Source organism: Lissotriton helveticus, chromosome 3_1, assembly GCF_964261635.1.
Source record: "Lissotriton helveticus chromosome 3_1, aLisHel1.1, whole genome shotgun sequence".
Classification (NCBI taxonomy): Eukaryota; Metazoa; Chordata; class Amphibia; order Caudata; family Salamandridae; genus Lissotriton; species Lissotriton helveticus.
This window is the reverse complement of record NC_136061.1, coordinates 387,134,618-387,157,307: the sequence shown is the minus strand read 5'-3', so window position 1 is coordinate 387,157,307 and position 22,690 is coordinate 387,134,618. Positions and strand designations below refer to the sequence as shown.

Here is a 22,690-nt window from a genome sequence, read left to right as displayed (position 1 = left end):
GGAGGACCAGTGGGATCTTAATCGTGTCCTCCAGATATGGAATTCCCAATTCCTGGTGGCAGATGTAATTTGAGGTACTATCGGGAAGGGAGAGGAGAATTTAAAGAATGTATTTTCCGTGATTTGTATTGTATGTATCTCTGCATAGCCCCATACTGCTGCTCCGTAGTTTGCTATTGCCACACATTTGGCCCTATAGGTGTGTAGAAAATTCCTCCGTAGGGCGTCTGCCTAGTTTACGGCTAAAGTTTGATTATGCCATTAGTGACTTGACAAACAGTAGGCGACTAATCTTCACTACCTCTGACCAAGAACCAGACCCATCAAATACAATTCCCAGATAAGAGAATGTTTTAGTACATTCTATAGGCCTGGAGTCCATAGTAATAGGTTGAATCCTATTATTTGCCCCTGCCCCACAATTCATAGTAAATGTTTTAGAGCAATTAATGGAGAGCCCAAGTTGCGTCATAAAATTATAAAATGAGTTCACAACCCTTTGGAGTGCAAGAGGAGTACGGGCCATTAAAACAGCGTCGTCTGCATATAAGAGTGCAGGGATTGGACGCTTCGCTACCATCGGTAAATCCCTGCACTGTTTAACTAAAATAGTTTCCAAAATGTTTATATACAGAGTGAAAAGGAATGGGGCAAGGACACAGCCTTGCCTCACACCTTTCCTTACATTTAAGTGACTAGTGCAGTCTCCACCCAGCCCATAGCGAATTTTGGCCTTTGCCCCTACATAGAGCTGCTTTAAAAAAGTAATTATTAAAACATCGTCCCCCAGACTGTCTAAAATTGACCACAGTTTATCATGAATGACGCAGTCAAAAGCTGCCATCAGGTCAACACAAATCATAAATAATCTTTCCTTGTTAGCCCTGGTGTATTTATCCAATATAATATGTAAATTAAGACCCTGTTCAACTGTACCCAAGCCCTTCTCGAACCCATATTGGAGATCACTTATCACGTTCTTTTCCTCTGCCCATGTCTGCATTCTGTCTAGTAAAATCCGCTCAATGATCTTAACTGTTGGATCCAACAGTGAGATCGGGCGATAGCAGCCCGGGTCTGCCCTATCTCCTTTTTTAAAAATGTGCACGATAATAGATTCGTACCATGTAGGTAAAAAATCACAGGCACTACATGCATTTAAAACCTGTGTTAAAATTGGTCCCCATAAAACTACATTTGATTTAAAAAGGTCTACAGGTATGCCATCAGGCCCTGGGCACTGTAAGTGCAGTGATGCCATTAAGAGTATATGGTGCTGGGAGGTCGTCATTATGAACTCCACAGCACCATAATGGCCACTGAAGTCTGACAAGTTTGGTATCAAACTTCTCAGCGCATTAAACCCACACTGATACCAGTGTGGGATTTAATGTAAAATGCTCCCCAAAGGGCATCTTAGAGATGCTCCCTGAAACCTAACCTAAAATCCACGTCTGGACTGAGTGGCTGCCCAGGCTGCCACACAGCAGACATGTTGCTGGACCCAGGGTGGAGAGCCCCTCGGTCTCCTGGGCCTGCAACAATGCACATCCTGTGCGAGGTGCTAGGTCTCCTCCCCCAGGATGGGCAGGGGAAAGCTTCAAAGGCATGCTGCCTTTGTGAGCTTCTCCAGGCCACTTGCTGTACTCAGTAACTGTCCCCACCAGATATAAATCCCCACTCTGGCAGGAAGACTGGCGGTAAACCCTATGTAAGGAAGGGGGGTGTGCCAGCCTGTGCCAACCCCTCCCCTCAGGGGGGAGAGGCGAGGTGAAGCACGACCCCGGGCTCCAGCCATCTTGAAGATGGGGATCCCTGCCCAATCACAGCTAGGCTCCTGCCCCCCTCCCACAGGAGAAGAGCAGGCTAGGGGGTGTACCCACCCCAGGACAGTGACCTATTGGTCCCTGCCCTACCTGAAACGCCCCTAAACTTAGTATTTAGGGGCACCCTAAACCTTCCTTCCTCAGATCCCGATAAGAATAAGAAGAAAGAAGATCAAGAAGAGGAGACCCGCCGTGCGGCTGCTCACAACAGGACGACACCAACTGACTTGGCCCCAGACCTACCGGCCTGTTGGTCCGGTAACTTGTTCCTGCTTAATCCTGGCGACTCCTGCGGACAGCAACCTTTGGACACCCGGAGGACCTGCCTGGACCCTCTTAAAGACTGGGATACCCATAAGCAGAGGCTCTGCTTCGTTAACCAACCCCTGGTACCAGCCAGGAAGCTCAAGACCTACCCACTCTGTACCCGCTGAGCCCGGCCCGTGCCCGAGTGATCCAAGACCACGAGGACGTCCCCCCGGCGACTGGGACCCAAAGTCCAGTGCCCAAAGACCCTCCTCGACGAACTAGGCGACGCCTGCAGCCTCAGAACCAGGGACCCCTCCAACCGCGACCAGCTGAGGGTAAGATTCCCTGTCACCCACAGACACCCCTGCACCCGGCGGCTCCCTGTGCCTCCCTTTTGGGTACCTACCTCTTCTCCAGGATCCCAACTTACCTTTCTAAGTGGTGATCACACCTGAAGAATCACCGTCCCCGAGTCTGCAGCCTTTGTTCCCTTTTTTACCTTTCCCATTGACTAACATTGAGCGCCTTGTGGTATATAAATAAATAATACCGGATCTAGTTTTGTCTGGATATAGCAATAACAGATAGCTCAATAAATAAGAGTCAAGATTCGAGGTAGTAGGAGTTTTTGCAGGTTTATTACAGCATAAAGGACAGGAGCGGGACAACCTGCATAGGAATAGGATGGCAGGGCCCAGCAGCTGCTGGGGCTGGATCTGGGATGAGCGCGCTAACATTTAATAACAATACACAATCATATATACTAAAACAGTTGCATTACAATACATACGATAGGCGGAGCAGTGGGTGTGATCAATAGCAGTCGCGAAAGATAAGGGTGAAAGTAGGTGTAACAGAGGCGTATACATAGACATGTGATGCAAACGTAACAGAATATGTCATGAATGGGGCGGAAACATGGAGGGGGCTACCTAAGGAGCCGGGACCTCTAACCTGATGGTGCGCGCAAACTAGCAATGACGTGTTACTAGGAGAAGCTGGGGGCTATGAACTCTGTGCTAGGAGCAGAGACTGAAGTCTGGAGAGTCAGGGCGACATGTACCTAAACAGTATCTAGTATCTGATGTTTTAGAGAACATGTTGATATAAACTAAGGATCAGAAGGGGAAAGGCTAACGGACTCTAAGACTGGAGCATGCATTATTCTACATGTAGTGCGTGATGAAGAATATTAAATGACCATTAAATGCAGTATTTCTCTTACATGGAGACGTAAAGGCTAGACAATGACGGAAACTATTGATGCGATTCAGTAGCTTTAGGAATGCAGAGAAGGAGGGCTGTACTGATAACTCGAATCATAACATACTCTTGGCAGACTCAGAGCAGAGCCAGGCTGAACCGGGCACTGCGAGGCAGGAAGTAAGTGAAGGGTCGAGGATACAGGTGGGGGCTGTATCGCTCCTCAGCGAGGCTTCAGGAGACAGGAGCTAAATCTGGTGTCCAGGCCCTTTTGAGGCCTAGAAACGGAGATTTTACAATGGAATAACGTGCACACTGAGAAACGTGGCAACGTAGCTTTACATAGGCCTGATATTCGTAGTATTCACGAGAACTGGAAACTGGCATACTAGAGGTGGACACAACTGTAATTGCGTCATTAATCGAACATAGGGAATACATATGCATATTAATCATGCACACATAACATATGATGGAGGACGCGTAGGGACACAGAACATGGCAAAATTTACTTTTCCACATTCCCTCCTTGTCACTACGTTTCCTTCAGGAAACATCAATATTCATGATACCATCTATCATTTCATACAGTATCATTTGCTCGTCTCGAATTTTCTGGGAACGGGTTTTAGAACGGGGCTTGGGACTAGGAATACAAGAGGTAGCACAAATGCCGCAAATCGCAGGGCCACATTGTATACAGAGGCAGCAGCTAAATATGATCGCTACTGCAATACCTAGAAAGGACAAGACTTTCCATCCCCAGGCGGAGATTATAGTCCAGAACCAACCGGACCATGTCCAGGTGCCTGGATTTTGGTGTAACAGATGGGCAATTTTATGGAGTCTGGTTATAGCTGAATAAACAGACGGCGCGTTATTTGGAATGAAAATGCAGCAACTAGATCCGATGACTCTACAGGCCCCGCCCCTATCGGCCAATATGACGTCAAGGACGAGACGATTCTGGAGCACGACAATTCTCATAAAGGATTGTTCTTCGGTTAAATTACTTAGAGCAGAAGTAGTCTCAATTACTACTGCTTCAAGGGTTCTGGTTAACCTACGTATCAGTTTACTATTCACAACTGTACCTAAATAAGGGAAGACACCTTTATTGATATCTATATATTGTTCTAGAGCAGTTTCAGTATAATCGACAATCGGGAGGTTTCTCTTGTGTCTTGTATGTACTAGGTGGGAATTCCTATGGTAGTCGGGTGGGGCTAGAAAAACAGGTGGCAGTAGGAAGGCAATGTAACAGGTTCCCTCCCAATCGAGGGGCAGACGAACATATGCGGTCTGACCACAAATAAAATAAGAATGACGTGAAGCTTTGAAAATGGATTTCCCACTGTCACTATACTTGACAATAGTAGTACAATCACTATGTCCTACGTGTGTAGAACCATTATTTCGGACACATAATTCACCTTTGACTGGTAGTACTGAAATAGTAGGTAAGTCTGGAGTAGTATCAGACTGAACATTCAGGACCATGAAATTCGAAGAATAATTACCTAAATTATACACTTCATTTTCTAGATCTAACCCGGTTCTGTGGGGGAGACCTTGCTTGTCTGGAAAACATGTACTGTTAAGAAAAGACATATCTGTTGAGGATGACGTTAACGTGGACCATGCTCCACACGAACCATTATGTGAAAAAGGATAAGGAAAGAGTGGCAGAACTCCCTTCGGTGTCTGAAAAGGGGGGAGTCGACCACACACCCAACAATTAGTGGCATTGCTGGTCTGGTGTGAATAATGTAACATGCGGATGAAAGAATTATTTCGCATAGCGAGGCGGTAAGAGAGTTCATGAGGAGGCAGATCACTAAACGTGTGCTCTACTGTAACATTAGAAGACGTATTTACATGAGAAACTGGAAAATACAGGTAAAATGCATAACTGGTGCAGGAAATCATAATGCTGAGAAATAATATGAAACATAGAAAAACGATACATCGGATTGAGTTTTGACTAACTCTCTCACTATGGGGGTCTATTTTATACATGTCAGAAACAGTCTAACCGTTTCACCTAGGGGAGGACTTAGACAATCAAACTGGCTGACTTATTTTACTAGACCGGAGTTTCAACTTATACTCCTGCTGGGAAGTTTTCTCTAACAGGGAGGGTGCAGTATCATTGTTCTTTGCGGGACAGTCCTTAAGAATAGTACTTTGGTAATCCTTCAAATCCTGGGAAATGTTCTTTGAGACCGGTTTCAGTCCATAAAACTTCTTTATATGTGAAAGATGCACCCAGCCTTTGCGTCCCTCCAACTTCACGGCTGTACGGGTGGCGAGGAGGACCTGTCGGGGCTCCTTCCAGCGTGGCTCCAGCGGACTTGAGAGGTCAAAATTTCGCACCAGGACCATGGATCCTGGAACGATTTCATGCGGTGCCACCTCGGTATTGTCTGGAAATGCGGCGGCAACCTGTGAACGACAAGAGTTGAGGGCAGACATCAAGGAAGCTAGGTAATCTGTCAGCATATTACTTGAAACATCGGTAATACTTCCGGGTCTGGGTGTACCCCACATGTTAGGGGGGCGGCCGAAAACGACCTCATACGGGGACAGACCTGATCTGGAATGTGCGACCATGCGCATATAGAACAAAGCGACTGGCAGAGCTACTAGCCAGTCCACACCTTTCTCTTTACATACTTTGGCGATGCGGATTTTCAGAGTCTGGTTATGTCTCTCTACGAGACCTGCTGCTTCAGGGTGGCGTACACAATGGAACTTCCACTGGTACCCTAACAAAAGGGAAACATGCTTCATTAACTCTGAGGAGAATGGCTGGCCGTTATCAGAATATACGACCCTAGGGAGTCCATAACGGGGGAAGAACTCACGAACCAACTGCTTGGCAGTGGTCGCGGCTGTGTAATCTGGGACTGGATATGCTTCTGTCCACCTGGACAAAGCGCATACAACTACAAGGACATACTTGAAACCTCGACATCGTTCCATCTGAATATAATCCATCTGGAGGACTTCAAAAGGGTGGTCAGGAGGTTGGAATCCACCTTGTTCCACCGGGACACTTTTACCTGGATTAAACTGACAACATATCATACAGGTACGGACTTTCTGCTTGGCTGCAGCTCGTAAATGCTTGTTGAACCAAATGTTCTGGATACTGTCTAACATAGCTTTTTCTCCTAAATGTGCTGGACTATGTGCGGTATTGATAATGACTTGAACCATAGAGTCGGGGAGAAACCAAGTGGCTTTTCCTTTCGTTAACCATCCCTGATCTGTCTGGACCCCTCCTTGTTCGGACCATTTCTTGATTTCTTCGGGAGTAGCATGTAACTGTATATCTATGACATCTTGAGTAGGGTCCTTAACTGTCATACATGTAGTCGGATCTGGAGTGTGTGTCATGTTAACTGGAATGTCTGGAGTCTGTGCTGTAAGCTTGGCTGTGCGATCTGCTAGATCGTTACCCTGGAAATAATGTCAGTAACTTTCGTGTGTGCCTTGCATTTCATGATAGCAATGGATGTCGGTAAATGTATTGCGTCTAACAGAGCTTGAATAAGGAGACCATGCTGAATCTTGGTTCCATGAGAAGTCATGAAACCTCTCTCCTGCCAGAGCACTCCAAAGTCGTGTACGACTCCAAATGCGTAACGTGAGTCTGTGTAAACATTAACTTTCCGGTTCTTAGCGTGTATGCAGGCTTGTGTCAGAGCAACTAGCTCTGCTGCTTGAGCGGACAGGGTGTCAATACGGTGTGTTTCAATAACTTCGGTGTCGGTGGTCACTGCATACGCGGCGACTAGTTCTCCTGTACTTGTTCTCATACATGAACCATCCACATAAAGTGTCAGGTCGGGATCTGGTAACGGAATACCTGTCAGATCTTGTCTTGGCTTTGTCGTAATATTAACTACTTCCACACAGTCGTGTGTGTCCGGACTTAAAGTAACTGATGGTAACAGTGTAGCAGGGTTCAGGATGTTGCAGCGTCTGATTTCTATGTGTGGCTGGAACAGTGTCAATTCATAACCTGTTAAACGTGCAATTGTCAAGTGCTGAGTCTGTGTTCGGTTTAAAAGAACTTCCACGGAGTCTGATAGCTAGTGCTGTGGCTGCAACTGACTTGAGGCACGCAGGGAGAGCCTGGGCTACAGGATCTAATGTGCTCGAAAAATAAGCACAAGGCTTGTATTGTCCTGCTTGATCTTGTGTGAGAACAGATAATGCTGTACCTTCGCGTTCTGTGACGAAAAGTGTAAAAGGCTTACTGTAGTTTGGTGTAGCTAGAACTGGAGCTTGACATAGGGCTTTCTTTAACTCATTGAAACTGAGTGTATGTTCAGATGTCCAAGGGAGGACAGTCGATACGGCTGCCTCCTGTGTCGTTAACTGTATCAGTGGCTTGGCTAGAAATGCATACTGAGGAATCCATTGTCGGCAGTAAGAAGTGAGGCCGATAAAAGCACGTACCTCCTTCTGGGTCTTGGGCTGAGGAAGACTCGCTATTAACTGGATACGGTCAGGTGTCAACTGCCTACCCCTCTTGGACAGTAAGTGTCCTAAGTAGACCACTTGCTGGACACAGAATTGAAGCTTCGAAGGGGACACCTTGTGCCCCATCTCGGCTAGGAAATACAAGACTGTAAGGGATGCTTGCTCGCAAGCACATTCAGAACGGGCTGTGATCAGTAGATCATCGACATACTGGAGCAGGGCAGTGTCAGTTGGCATGTGAATGTTGTCTAGTTGTCTCTTAAGTGCTCGACTGTAAATACTAGGACTTTCTGTGAAACCTTGAGGAGCTCGTGTGAACATATAGCTCCTTCCATTTAAACAAAATCCGAAAAGGAACTGGCTGTCTGGATGAATGGGGACACTAAAAAATGCATTCTTGAGGTCTATGACTGTAAAAAATGAGGCTTCTGAATCAATGGCTGTCAATAGGGAAGAGATATCTGGGACAACTGGGTACTGGGGAATAATACATTTATTAAGCTCTCGTAGGTCAATCACTAATCGATATACTGGGGGTGCATTTGGATCAGTACGTTTCATGACTGGAATGATCGGAGAATTGCATACATTGGAGTCAGTTTCTACAACCACTCCTTGAGCGATGAGCTCGTCAATAATTTTGGATAAGGCTGCTACAGCCTCCAGTGGCAATCTATACTGTCTGATTCGTGGTAACACTACACCTGGCTTGAGAGTCACACGATGGGGTGTGATTTGCATATAACCAACATCAGTTGGACCTTGCGCCCATAGATGCTGCGGAACATTGGACAATCTGGGATCAAAATCTCGTAATACATAGTGACCCTTAAAGTCACGCAGGAACAATCGTATTCCCTCTGGGGAACAGCATATAACTGCACCTAACTCTTTCAGTGTTTTAATACCTAATAGATTCTCTGGACTTGACTTAGTAAGTAACAGATCAGTAGTACGGGACAATGGACCTACTTCTAGAGTAACTGGCTTTGATATTTCATTTACAATGGGTTTTCCTGAAAATCCAAGGGAAACATTTCTTGAGCCTGAGAGCGGAGCCCCTGGAACTTCGGCGTGGCTAATTGTGGTCCTACTTGCCCCTGTATCAATCAAAAACTTTCTGTCTTTCCCTAATACTTGACTGTGAACATAGGGACCTTCTTGATCTACAGGTATCTCGATGAGAGGCAAGCCTACCTCCCTCTCTAGGCTGTTTCATGAATATGGCTGATACTCTGGATACTCAGACTGTGCATACTGGTACATCTGCTGTGTAACATGCTGTGTTGCAGCGATGGGCTGCGGTGCTGTAACTGTCTGTGGTGCATTCTGTGGCTGAGGAATCTGTGAAACTTGTTCTTGTCTAGGCGGACGTGGTCTTTCTTTAGTCTTACCAGTAGCTATGTTGTGTTTCAGAACTGCACACTCGTTTATAAAATGACCTGGCTGTTTACAATAATTGCAGTTCCCTTTAACGGGAGCTGCAGGATGACTGGCTTGATTCGGACCCCTCTTCTGACTGTCTTGAGGAACAGATTGTGCAACTAGTACTTTCATTTTCGTGTCTTTCATACGTTTTCTCTCGTGTTCTTGCTCTTCTCTGATTCTATTCTGGTGGTATTGGAGCATCTGTAACATCTGGGACGGGGTATTAGCTTGCCAGGTACTTTCGACTTTCAAAACTCGATTCTTAATTTGTGGACTTGAATTCTCGACTAATTTAGTAACAAAAAGGTGAGGGTATGACTCACTACTTGTCTTGAGGCCACTGTTGATGCTAAAACATTTCTCAAATCTAGAATAAAAATCACTAATGTCTTCGTCTTGTTTCTGTTTACAGGCTGAGATTGCATCCCAGTCTTCCTTTTTCGTTGTTAACAATCTGGGTAAAACTTGAATCAATAATTCAGGTAATTCTTTACATTTCGCTCCAAGACCGGTACCTGGTACTCGTGCCTTATCTTCAGCTTCTAGAACTGCCCAATCGATCTTTTTCTCTCCCACCTCCCATTCTTTTTCCTTGAGCTTTTCATACACCCCTGCGGGCAGCAGAACCTTTAACATTTTAATTATATCTGGATACGTGTATTCTCCCATACGGAGCATGTCTTTTAATTCTCGATGGAACCCTGCTGGATCTTTATCGTGACGGGGAATTAATTTTTTCATCTCTAAGAGTTCCATCTTTGTGATCGGGGTGTAAACAAACACTCGTTCTAGTTCGCCACCCGTTCCTCTAACTGGGTGGACTTCTCGTAACGGATTCTGTCTCTCCATGTAAAATGGTTTACTTTCTGGGGGTGAGACATGAACAAAATGCGGGTTCAAAAACGTTCTATATTTGTGACGCTGTTCTAGAATGACACTAATTAAATCGGTACCTAAACCTTTCCATCTATACTGGAGTAACTCGTTCAGGACATCGTGTAACGGACCTGGATCAGAGTGCTGACCCTCATACAATGTAATGAGGTGCTGAATCATATACATACCCGCCAGTCGTTGCTCGGCTGGGGGCATTTTCAGAAACATTTGTGCCACTATTTCGTCTGGAAAAGTGGTAGAATCAGTAGTCCATCGGACTGCTGATCGGGCTAGTTCTTGTTCATGCATAGTACTTAACTCACTGTAACCGATTCGTGATTTCAGAATGTGATCGGTAGCTTGAAACACTTGTTCTAGAGAACCTTGTTCTGGTGCTGGATGATGGAAAGTTGACTTGTGTTCTAGGCGTAAATGGCGATCTGGAAATCTAGATTTTCCTACATACGCTATTCTGGCGGGATCCTCGTCGTCTACCTCTTCAGTATCAGAGTTACTTTCTTTCTCGCTTACTTGTGTTGCTTTACGCTGTTCGTGTAACTTTATTATTTCTTTACGGATTTTCTTGTACATACTTTCCATAGCACTGATGGTCCTGTGCTTACCCTCGGCTATATTATCACTCCACTTTGTCAGGGTTCTCATTTCGGCTTGATCTTTGGACGGGTAATCTTGTTCTCTTATTAAACAATTAATCAAAAACTTTAGTATCATGAGCTGGATCTCGGCTTTCCTTTGAGACATGACTTCGCCAATGCTTTCTGGATCATCCCCTGTACGGATGAAACGATATATTCTGTCTAGATCTTCTTTCATATTCGGTAGGGTGACTAGATACTCGGCCACCTTTCTTACACGTAATGAATATAAAACCATATTATCCTCGCCTGGGACTGGATCATAGCCGCATTCATTAAGGGCTTTTCTTATTTCTGCTACAGACTGATGTCTGGGCGTACGCTGTGACGCTTGTGCATGTAATTCGGCTGACGTTAAACGCTTATGTGGCGGCGGGGTCTGAGGAGGGCCTCCTCCTGCGGCCCCTAAACTAGAATCGTCGACTGATCCTCTTCGTACTAGTGTGGCAGGAAATTGAAATGCGGGCTGAACTGGTATGGCGGGCTGGACCTGGGGGACCGTAGCAGGTACTGCAAGGGGTACCCCGGTGTCTGGAGAAACGGGGAGTGCCTGATTTACAGGGACTGGCGGAGCGCGAACAGGATTTGCATATTCTGGGACTGTGTCGTCCAAATAGGACGAAATGAAAATATCAGCTGCGGTCTGTTTGTGACGTAGCTTGGTCGGAACTAATGGTGGCGGAAAGTTACTGGATGCCTCCGGGGTCGCTTTTGGCAGGCCCTCGGCAAGAAGAGGATACATACCCTTAATAAGAGCATGCCTCTGTCTGTCTGACTGTTCGGTTTTAACTCGTTCACCAATCTCGATTAATTCCCTTTCTTGGGCTCGTTCCAAGGATTCTCTACTTAATTCTGACTTTCTGATTTCTTTTTCGGTTCTTTTATGCGATTCTTTGCGCCATAACTCGATGGCATCTTTCTGTGACTGTCTGGCTTTCTTTTTCCATAATGCTTCTTCTACTCTCATGATGCACTCGGCATCCCATGTGCCTGACACAGGCCATCTATACTTTTCCTCTAACTGTTTGGTATACTCTACCCATAAATCTAGATACAATATGGCGCTTATGCCATGCTTCTGATACATAAAATGACCTGGACTGTCCCTAGGCGGGACAGGAACTGCTGCTTCCAGCAGACCTTTTCTAGTTTTTAACTGACGCAGTTTTGAAAAGAGCGGCATGACTGAACTATAATCTGGACACAATACGATACACAATAAACACGATAACTACTTCACACTCATTCCACGACATCAAGATACATGAAGAACATTCAGAATAACAGTTCGAACAGAATACTACCTGGAATACGGAAAACAGAATACATGAATTTTCTCGAGAACAGAACTGACTAGAACAGAAACTAGATGCACTGCTGAAACAGTACGAAACTTACCGGTCTCATAAAGAGACACGTCAGGACCCGCATCCACCGAAGTGGACACTTCGTTTGTGGGTCTGTGTACCACCAACCCACGGACCAGAGTCAATTAAATTGACCCTGTCTAGATACTACCCCAGTAACGGTACTCACCGGGCAGCAAGAACGGAAGGCCTCGGACTGGACTGGACTGCTACGACGACGGACGACGAACTTCGGACTTCAGTTACGGGTGGACCTCCGGATACCTCGGACCTTGGACTCTCGGCTTGGGCTCTGGTCGGGACTCGCCGCGTTCCTCCACCGCCTCGTCTGGATGCTGGACCGCCTCCTCCGTCTCCTCCGTGGGCCTGAGGGATACTTGAAGCAGAAATATCTGCACGTGCACGGTATGGTTCCGTCACGGCTGCAGAGGGTCAGGGGGCCGGCGTGGCTTCACCGGCGCGTGGGGAAAGGGCAAGTCCCTGTTCGGGCGCCATTATGTGGTATATAAATAAATAATACCGGATCTAGTTTTGTCTGGATATAGCAATAACAGATAGCTCAATAAATAAGAGTCAAGATTCGAGGTAGTAGGAGTTTTTGCAGGTTTATTACAGCATAAAGGACAGGAGCGGGACAACCTGCATAGGAATAGGATGGCAGGGCCCAGCAGCTGCTGGGGCTGGATCTGGGATGAGCGCGCTAACATTTAATAACAATACACAATCATATATACTAAAACAGTTGCATTACAATACATACGATAGGCGGAGCAGTGGGTGTGATCAATAGCAGTCGCGAAAGATAAGGGTGAAAGTAGGTGTAACAGAGGCGTATACATAGACATGTGATGCAAACGTAACAGAATATGTCATGAATGGGGCGGAAACATGGAGGGGGCTACCTAAGGAGCCGGGACCTCTAACCTGATGGTGCGCGCAAACTAGCAATGACGTGTTACTAGGAGAAGCTGGGGGCTATGAACTCTGTGCTAGGAGCAGAGACTGAAGTCTGGAGAGTCAGGGCGACATGTACCTAAACAGTATCTAGTATCTGATGTTTTAGAGAACATATTGATATAAACTAAGGATCAGAAGGGGAAAGGCTAACGGACTCTAAGACTGGAGCATGCATTATTCTACATGTAGTGCGTGATGAAGAATATTAAATGACCATTAAATGCAGTATTTCTCTTACATGGAGACGTAAAGGCTAGACAATGACGGAAACTATTGATGCGATTCAGTAGCTTTAGGAATGCAGAGAAGGAGGGCTGTACTGATAACTCGAATCATAACATACTCTTGGCAGACTCAGAGGCAGAGCCAGGCTGAACCGGGCACTGCGAGGCAGGAAGTAAGTGAAGGGTCGAGGATACAGGTGGGGGCTGTATCGCTCCTCAGCGAGGCTTCAGGAGGCAGGAGCTGAATCTGGTGTCCAGGCCCTTTTGAGGCCTAGAAACTGAGATTTTACAATGGAATAACGTGCACACTGAGAAACGTGGCAACGTAGCTTTACATAGGCCTGATATTCGTAGTATTCACGAGAACTGGAAACTGGCATACTAGAGGTGGACACAACTGTAATTGCGTCATTAATCGAACATAGGGAATACATATGCATATTAATCATGCACACATAACATATGATGGAGGACGCGTAGGGACACAGAACATGGCAAAATTTACTTTTCCACAGCCTGACGGCTCAAAAGCACCCTGCACCCAAACGCCAGAGTGCCTCTGGCCGTGCAACCTTTGCCCTATCCTACTTCCCCATTTGCCTTGAGCCAGTGACCAGGAGCCCAGCTCCCACAGCCGCTTGGCCTGCTAGCCAGCATCCACCAACCGAAGGCCCCCAGCCCCTCATTGGTTAACATTTGGCCTAACTACCTCTGCACCCAGCTGCCCCTGTGCCGCTGAGGCTGAACCAACTGTACCTACCTGACTCTGGGCGACCCCTGAGTCCATGCCCCGGAACCTTAACTTTGCTAGTCGAGTATTCACCTAGAAACCGGTAACTCACTTACCTTGGATAACATTGACTGGTTTGACTCGAAAAATGTTCTGAGTGTGAAGTTTGGAAAACTTAAAACATTCCTATAAAATCAGACGAATTCCGAAGTACTCACCTGTGATCAGGAGAGAAGCCAGTGCTGTACCTTGTAGCCCAATACTGAACCGCAAAAGTAATCCGAACCGGGTTTACTAGTAACCTGAATTTTCTCTATAGGAATCTATTGTCTGCTTTTCTATGAAATTTCTCCTGTCTAATTTTCAAAACTTGAAATATTCTTAAATTCATACTGACTACTGAAACGTAATTACTTACCTGTCTTAAGTAGAGATCCCAGTGCTGGAACTAGGAGCCCAGTACTGGATTACAAAAGTAACGAGAACACACTTTACCTGTAACCTGAATTTTCTCCCATTGGGTAACATTGCCAGATGTTCATTGAAACGTTTCTAAGTGTGAACTTTTGAAATACCTTTTTATTCCTTAAAAATCATTGCAATAACCAAAACGTTTTTACTAAACTGTTTCCAGCTTAGACCCCAGGACTGAAACTAGGATCCAGTCCTGGACTTACAAAAGTAATCTACAAAGTAATCCACTGTAATTGTGTAGAAAAAAACATTGAGCTCAATGCTAAATTGTGTGTAGAATTGTGTTGCCTATTGCAACCCCTGTACCTATTGTGTTTACAAAGTCATTGCCTTTCTGCAAAGCAATAACCTGAGATTATTCATCACTGAGAAAAGTGTATTTTTATACCTGTTGGTTCTGAAAATAAAACATAAATATCTTTTGATATAAAAACCATTGGCCTGGAGTTCAGTCCTTGAGTGTGCGAAACCTTTTGCTTACTGAGTGTGCACAACAAATGCTTTACACTGTCCTCTGGTACTGCCTTACTGCTTGACCAAGCTACCACTTTTGAGAGTAAGGTCAGTCCTGACTTTAACCTGTTATACCTCTGGGGTTGGTGGACTCTATACACGCTGTACCTTAGGTTGGTCCAGTGCACTACACATCACACACAGTTTACTCGGTCCTGATGAAACACTACAGATCTTTATGACCACATAGGCGCGAAACATTGAGGCCTCATAGTTACCGGCGGCACATTACTCCTACAGGGGTAACTTCTAACCTACGGGTTTTTTATTCTGACAAGGGTACCACCACATTAAAAGCATTTCTTCTGGCAACCCTCAGTCAGTCTTATTTCTCTCAATGCACTTTGTCACCTTCCACATAGGACTCACCCCACACACCCATATGCACCAAACGGCAGCTCTCAAAAGATCTCCACTAAAGTGACCCTTCGGGGGACCCGTAGGGCATGGCAGCACCGGCCCGACTAGGAGCAATTGGCCGATGATGAAGCATGACATCCTTTGGTGTGTGTGAGGGCTACAAGAGGCAAGACTTGTTCTTCCCTTTCTTTTCAGTGAGTCCTAGACCTAGGATACCTCTCTTATTTTCCTTTCCCTCTAGTGAGGCAGTGACGTTTTGCACTACTCACCTAGGAAGTGTCCCCCTTTCGCCCACCCTCCACCTGTTTTGTTGACATCATGTGTAGCTTGGGGCACTGGACACTGGACCATTAACTAGCTTCTGTTCCTCCCCCTCTTTTTTAGGTCTTGCCTAAGCAGCGCGCATGCGCTGCATAGGAGACCTTTAGCCGTCATGCAGCTCTTTTACAAAGCACATATTCGTGCTTGTGGCAGCATACGCCTTGCAGGAGTACACAGCGACGCGCCACAAGCATGAGTATGTGCTTTGGAAAAGAGCAGACTGCTCTCCTCGAAAGACCTCGATAGGCTCACCTTGCATCACTCCGGGGCTTTTGATTGCATGGGCTCATGTTCTAGTCTTCTCCCTCTGCACCTCTCTTGCAGGATTCCTCCCTCAGGGTTCTGTTCGTGCTGCAGAGATTTTAAGGCATTTTCCTATCGTGACAGTTTTTATTTAAACTTTTGTAAAAGTACAGATCGCTTGATTCTGCATTTATTAGAGGTGACCTCTCCCCCAAAAAAGTATGTGTGGAACTCTCCCTGCGATGTTAATCGCTGCAACATTCCCTCTCAATAACACAAAATGCACCCACAACTCTACAAAAAAACATTACTGGGTCATAACATTCTAGTCAGAAAAACACAGTCCCAATAGAAAGCGAAATAACTGAGACTGCACGAAGGGTTTAATCATCTGCTGAAATCTTCTACCCATACACTGCTCAGAAAACGAATACTGTTGAGTTATAACGCTTAGCATCCAATAAAATAGTACTTCACATATTGCAACTTTATCGCCCATCCCGTAACAATGAATCATTCTCAGTGTTTGGTCTAGCCCTGGACTCGTACATTTTCCTCAAGGGGAGAGGGGGTTGCATACCTAGCCGCTTGTTAAAATGTTTGCCATCTCCTGCTAAAGTCGATGTGCTTTCAGGGCTTCTCTATTACTTCCGACCCCTCAAACCCGTTTCTTCCAACTCCTCTGGCTTTGTCCTTGCTATAAAGTTCCTCTCCCACAAATAGCGGTGGCTGGCCGCCTCATAGCCATAAACGTTGCTCCTTAGTCTACGACTTCTGTTTGTTAGCTGTTTCTCCCAATTCCTCCTTTCTTGCACATGTCACATATATCCCATGATAAAGCAAGCAAAAGCCGGATGTCTGCCTGCTTTTTTACTATCGTCTATTTTAAAGCTCTCGTCATCTTATTCCTCCTCTTCCTTCTGTTCTTGCATTTGTTAGTTGTTTGGTTAGTTCGTAATTTATTTGCATGTCTCCATTTTTTGTCGTTCATTGACTTTCTACCAACGTTGTTTGTTTTCAAAATCTTCTGCTTCTTCTTTGGGTTAGTAAATTGATTTTATTTGTCCTACATTCACCATCATCTAGCTAACGTGTGTCGTTTAAAATTGTCTGCTCACCTCTGTTCTAACCTCCACATCCTCTTTTAATGCTTTAATACTTCACATTTTGACACTTTCTTTTTGTTTTAATTTCGAAAGCTAGCAGGGATTGCACTCTAAAAGTATTTGTATACAGTAAAAAACAAGCATTGGCATAGTCAATAGGTCTCGCCTTTGGGACCTGCTGCATAACTAAATACTTATAAGGTCCCAAAGGCGAGACCTATTGGCTGTGCCAATGCTTGTTTGACATTCTATTTAATTCTATGTAATGTACGTTCATGTCACTGTAGGTTTTGTGTGCAGCCCTTCGGTTGTGCATTTAATGGGTGTTTTATAGCGTTGTGTATATAATTATAATAACCTGTGTGATTTGTGTGCTCTAAGTTCCTCTCTTGGTTACTTGTGCTAGGAGGATCAGGGCAGTGAGGACGAAGAGCTAGAAGAGAGCGAAATCTTAACTGGAGCAGGTAGCATAAGGGATGAGCAATATGATGACAATGCGGATGGAGAGGAGGATGAGCTGCTTCAGAAGTACAAGCAGCAGAGATCGGAGGAGATGTTTCCTGACGAGGTAGACTCTCCACGGGACCAGCTTGTTCGAGTTCGGTAAGGAAAATTGAGCGGCAAAAGCTGGGCAGAGAAATTGAGGACATTAGAGAGGGAGGGAAAATGGCTGGTTAAAGTACCGCAGGAGGTCTAGATGAGAACAGGAGGGGCAAATAGCTGGTACATATCCTGTAAGTATTCATGCATGCTAAGACAACTAGTGTTTCATATATTCGGTGTCCAGGCTGTGTATGTGGAATGTGCACCAACGCTTACACCAGCTAACACAGCTAAGTTTTTGCCTTTATATCACAATGCAGCCTTCTTGGAAATCCATAAAAGTAAGGGGAATTGGTGTAGGTTGAAAAATGTGTCAGTGATGACCTATATCGAGTGCATGCTCCTATTGAAATGCCTAATGGCTTGCAGAGGTAACCCGATTACTGCTAAGAGATTTCTGAAGATTTTAATGTGTTTTAAAAAAATATGTATTTGTACCTTGGAGTAACCTGCTCAAGCTATGATAGCGGAAAGTTACCCATTGCCTTACTGTGTTATTCAGTTGAAGCAGCCGTTTTTCTGCTATGTTTTTTCGAAGACTCGCTGGTTCTTCATTTTCCACAATGCAAAATAATAGTATTTTTACCTGTATTATCAATTTAGAGTGTCTTGACTCTCTTTTTTTGTGTTCTATACCTGCAGTTTTCTGCATTTGCAGTTCCGACTTCGGTTTTTGTGTGTACAGTTGCAGGACTATCCTGCACACTGTGAATCTGTGGGAATAACTGCATGTAAATTTCATCAAATTTGCAAGAGGTATTTTTTGTATCAAAAAAGACATTTCTAAAGCTATGGGTTTTTGTTGAAAAAGGTGATGAATGACCATTTGAAGACATATCTTTTAGAAAAAATGTTACCCCTAGCATTTTTATTTTATTTTCTAAAAATAAGGCTCGCAGATGCAGGCGAATTTTCCACCAAACATTTTTTTTTTTTAATGCTTCTCAGATTGTAATTTGACATAAAGTAGACAACTTTAAGAAGTGCACACATTATTAACTTTGGCGGATACAATACTACAGATAAAATAACCCCTGCAAACAGCCGTTAGTTGTGGGTCTTACCATAAGCTTTTTCTCTTAAATAATTTTGTTGTTTGCCCTTCGATTTCACCCGTATGCAATTATGTTACTGGCAGGATTTTGGTCTCCTAGACATTCAGCTGTAGGTGATTCACGTGTCTGAACATTGCTTTGTTTTATCTCTTTTGAAGGTACCAGAAGTATCGGGGACTGAAAAGTTTCCGGACCTCCCCATGGGACCCGAAGGAAAACCTCCCCAGAGATTATGCACGTATTTTCCAGTTTCATGACTTTTCCAGAACTAGGAAACGCATTTTCCAAGAGATTCGGGCAGATGAGGCACAAGGAGCGATGGTAAAAATGCTGTAGAATTAGGGATTAGTTTATCATTCCAGGCCCAGGCCACCTAATGTGTGTTTAGACATTTGTTCAGGAGAACTAGTTCATATCTTATTTTAAACTTTTACCCTTCTTCATTCAATCAGGTGGGCTGGTACGTGACTATTCACATCAACAGAGTCCCTAAGTCTGTGATTGAGAGTTACCTGAATGGAGGACCACTTATCCTATCTTCTCTGCTGCCTCATGAACAGAAGGTGAGATGTACACAGGCTTGGAGATTTTTTATAACCTTCCTTGTGATCCATGTCTGCTACTAGGAAAAGGTTAATTGCTTGTAAACAAATGTTCGAGGCATATGAGCTGTAGATCATATGCGTTAGCATAGATCGCCATCTGGTGTTGGGCCCGGATGTTTACACTTTGTTTTTCTTCGGAGAAGTTTTTGTAGTCACAAGGTAGGTGAATCCTCCCTTGAGTGATAGTGCGCACGGGTATCGACTCCATCTCCCAGATTGTTTTTTTTTTTTTCAGCCATCGGGTTTGGGTGAATATTGCTGTGCTTCATTATCTTTTTCGAACCCCTTCAACGCGCATTCCTCTACCCTCAAAGGTATTGTCTTTCGATCGCGGTTTCCCATTCAATGCGCATCATAGAATTTGTAAAAACCTTTGATCAGGAACCGTTGGGCCTACCCGTGCCAACCACGCCAGCAGTCGATGGAACAGACTCAATTTAAACTATTTCCCGGGTGTCGTGCTAAGTTCCCATGCACCGACCTGCACAAGGTCTGCAACCTGTACTTATTCCTCCGACATGGAGGAAGACCTAAACATCACCCCGGGTCAACACACCGTAAGTACAAATCCCCATGTGACCACGCACCCCAAAAAACCTAAGGCTCCTGCATCACCCCCGCTCTCGGGTCGATGCTGGCAAAAAGTTTCTAATGCCCCGCCTTCTGGCCCGTCTACAAAACCTAAGGACAAGCTTTCTGACTCGGGCTCGAGCCAGCCCCATTCCGGTACCGAAACACCACCTTCAGCACCGAAACATAAGCTGCCTCATGTGCCACTCCCTACATCGCCCGGCACAAAAGGCACCTTCGGCACTGGAGGCCTCAGAGCCAAAAAAAGCTTCGGAGTTGAAATCGTCCACAGCAAAATCCTCGGCACCTAAAAGCTCGGATCCGTCTACTTCCGCACCGAAACACTCTGAGCCAAAACATCCTGCTCCGAAAGATTCAGGTTCTAAACACAAAAGTAAGCATTCGAACTCAGAACATTCGGCACACAAAGACCCTCATAAATCTTCCACGCCAAAACCCATTCCTAAGGGCAAAGACACTACTTCCAAGGAACTTCCAACCGAAGACCCAGTTTTGGACCCAAAACAGAAAAGACTTAGTATCGATCCAAATACTGGACACCTTACAGCCACTCTTCAGAAGCTGTATCTCTCAGTGGACTGTCCTATTCCTATGCAAAAGAAGGATGAAGGTACTAACCCTTCCCCTCCTTACATACCTCCTTCTCCACCACCTAACCCACATCTACTAATCACACCATCCAATTCACCCCCCTCCCCCGCCCCCCTCACTCCCCCCCATGTTCACCCCTGAACCACAGGATGATGATTATGGATCAGGACATACCACAAGACATTCCACATGATACTGATCCATCGGAAGATCCCAATAATGACCCGGATCACAATAATGACACTGGCCTGTATCCCTCTAGATCTCCCTACCTGATGACAATATAGGCTTTGTACAGCTTATTAACAGGACTGCTCAATACCACGGGATGGAGCTACACTCAGACCCTCTAGAAGAGGATTTTCTTGTGAAGACATTCACACATTCACAGAAGTCCACTAATATTTTATCCATGCTCAAGGGCATGATAAAACACGTAAAATAGGTCTTTATGGACCCAATCCGAGCCAGAATGTTGACCCCCCTAGAGTGGATAAAAAGTACAAGCCCCCTCCTACAGACCCTGCGTATATTAGGGGACAGTTGCCCTTAGACTCTCTTGTTGTATCTCGCGCCAGCAAAAGAGCTAGTTCCCAAACAGGCAACACCACTCCTCCTGATAAGCTGAGTTAATGGATGCATCAGGCAAACGAGTGGCCTCACAGGCTGCTAACCATTGGCGAATCGCCATTGCTCAGGCCCTGTTTGCATGATACGACAGAGCTCATTATGATGAGTTAGAAAAACTCATCCAACACTTGCTTGTTGAGTACAAGACAAAGGCTAACAACCTCATTCAAGAAGGGAAGCTTATCACCAATACTTCCATAAAATGTGCACTGGATGCAGCAGACACAGCATCTCGTACCATCAACACCAGCATGCTATTAGGCAGGCACGCTTGGGTTCGAATCTCCGGATTCAAGCAGGATGTCCAATCGCACATACTCAATCAGCCATTTGATAAAGAGCATCTATTTGGGCTAACAGTCGACACTTCACTTGAAATGATGAAAAAGGACACAAACTGCTAAATCCATGGGGGCCTTGCAATTACCTTCCAGCAGGGGTTCCTTTTGCCGCTCCTTTTATAGAGGTGTCTCAAAAACAGTGTCGTCAGAGACTCCCTCCTCCTCCTCCTCTTATAAAAACAACCAATCCACCTCCTCCAGAGGTTATTTTCGAGGAGGCTACAGGGGAAATAATAGGGGAACGAGGCAGAGGTAATTCCACCCACACTTCCCCTCCCAATAAACAGTGACTTTCCTACACTAACCCCGATGACTTAACACCGGTCGGGGGACGTCTCTCACAGTTCCAACCTGTCTGGAATTCAATCACCACAGACAAGTGGGTAATACATTATATCCAACATGGTTATTGTCTGGAACTTATCAGCACTCCACCAACAATCCTTCCGAGACAGCGTACAATATCATCAGAACATCTCACCCTGTTAAAACATGAGGTTCTCTCTCTGTTGCACAAACCTGCAATAGAACTGGTCCCATTACATCATCAAGGAACGGGAGTGTACTCCCTATACTTTTTGATACCAACTAAGGAAGGCTCCCACAGGCCCATATTGGACCTAAGACAACTAAACCTCTACATTCAGTCGGACCACTTCCATATCGTCACCCTTCAGCAGGTGCTCCCATTACTTCAACAAGGTGACTTTTCTTTCCACCCTAGACTTAGAGGACGCCTACTTTCATATTCCCATTCACCCCTCTCACAGGAAATATCTCTGGTTCGAGGTGGACGGACAACATTACCAATTCAAAGTCCTCCCATTCGGGGTAACTACAGCACCAAGAGTCTTCACCAAGTGCCTAGCAGTAGTTGCAGCTCATTTAAGAACACAGCACATTCATGTCTTCCCTTACTTATACGACTAGCTAATAAAAGCCAAGTCGCAACACATTTGCATACATCACACTCACAAGACAGTTACTTTACTTTACTTTGTGAATTTATTGAGCGCAAGCGAATCATCCCCAAGGGGATCTCTCAGTGCTAAGGGAGGAGATATATAGCACGAGACCGCCTAAAACAACCATGTCTTTAAAAGTTTCTTGAACCTAGGTAGCTCGCTGCAGGCCCTGATGGTTACTGGCAATTTGTTCCAGTTTCTAGGGGCCAGGTGACAGAAGGCTCTACCGCCCCTTCTTACTCTTTGTATTTTCTGAGTACACAGAAGGTTGGCATTACTGGA

The 22,690-nt window shown here is 45.2% G+C and overlaps 1 protein-coding gene across 1 annotated transcript in view; it reads left to right on the top strand.

The window, feature by feature from the left end:
• The window catches only part of TSR1 (TSR1 ribosome maturation factor), a 181,931-nt gene that overhangs the window by 123,627 nt on the left and 35,614 nt on the right, over nt 1–22,690 (top strand). The window contains exons 8-10 of the mRNA XM_078680132.1: nt 17,434–17,630; nt 18,844–19,006; nt 19,138–19,248. Of these exons, the coding sequence (XP_078536258.1) occupies nt 17,434–17,630; nt 18,844–19,006; nt 19,138–19,248 (471 nt within the window). The remainder of the gene's footprint in view (nt 1–17,433; nt 17,631–18,843; nt 19,007–19,137; nt 19,249–22,690) is intronic.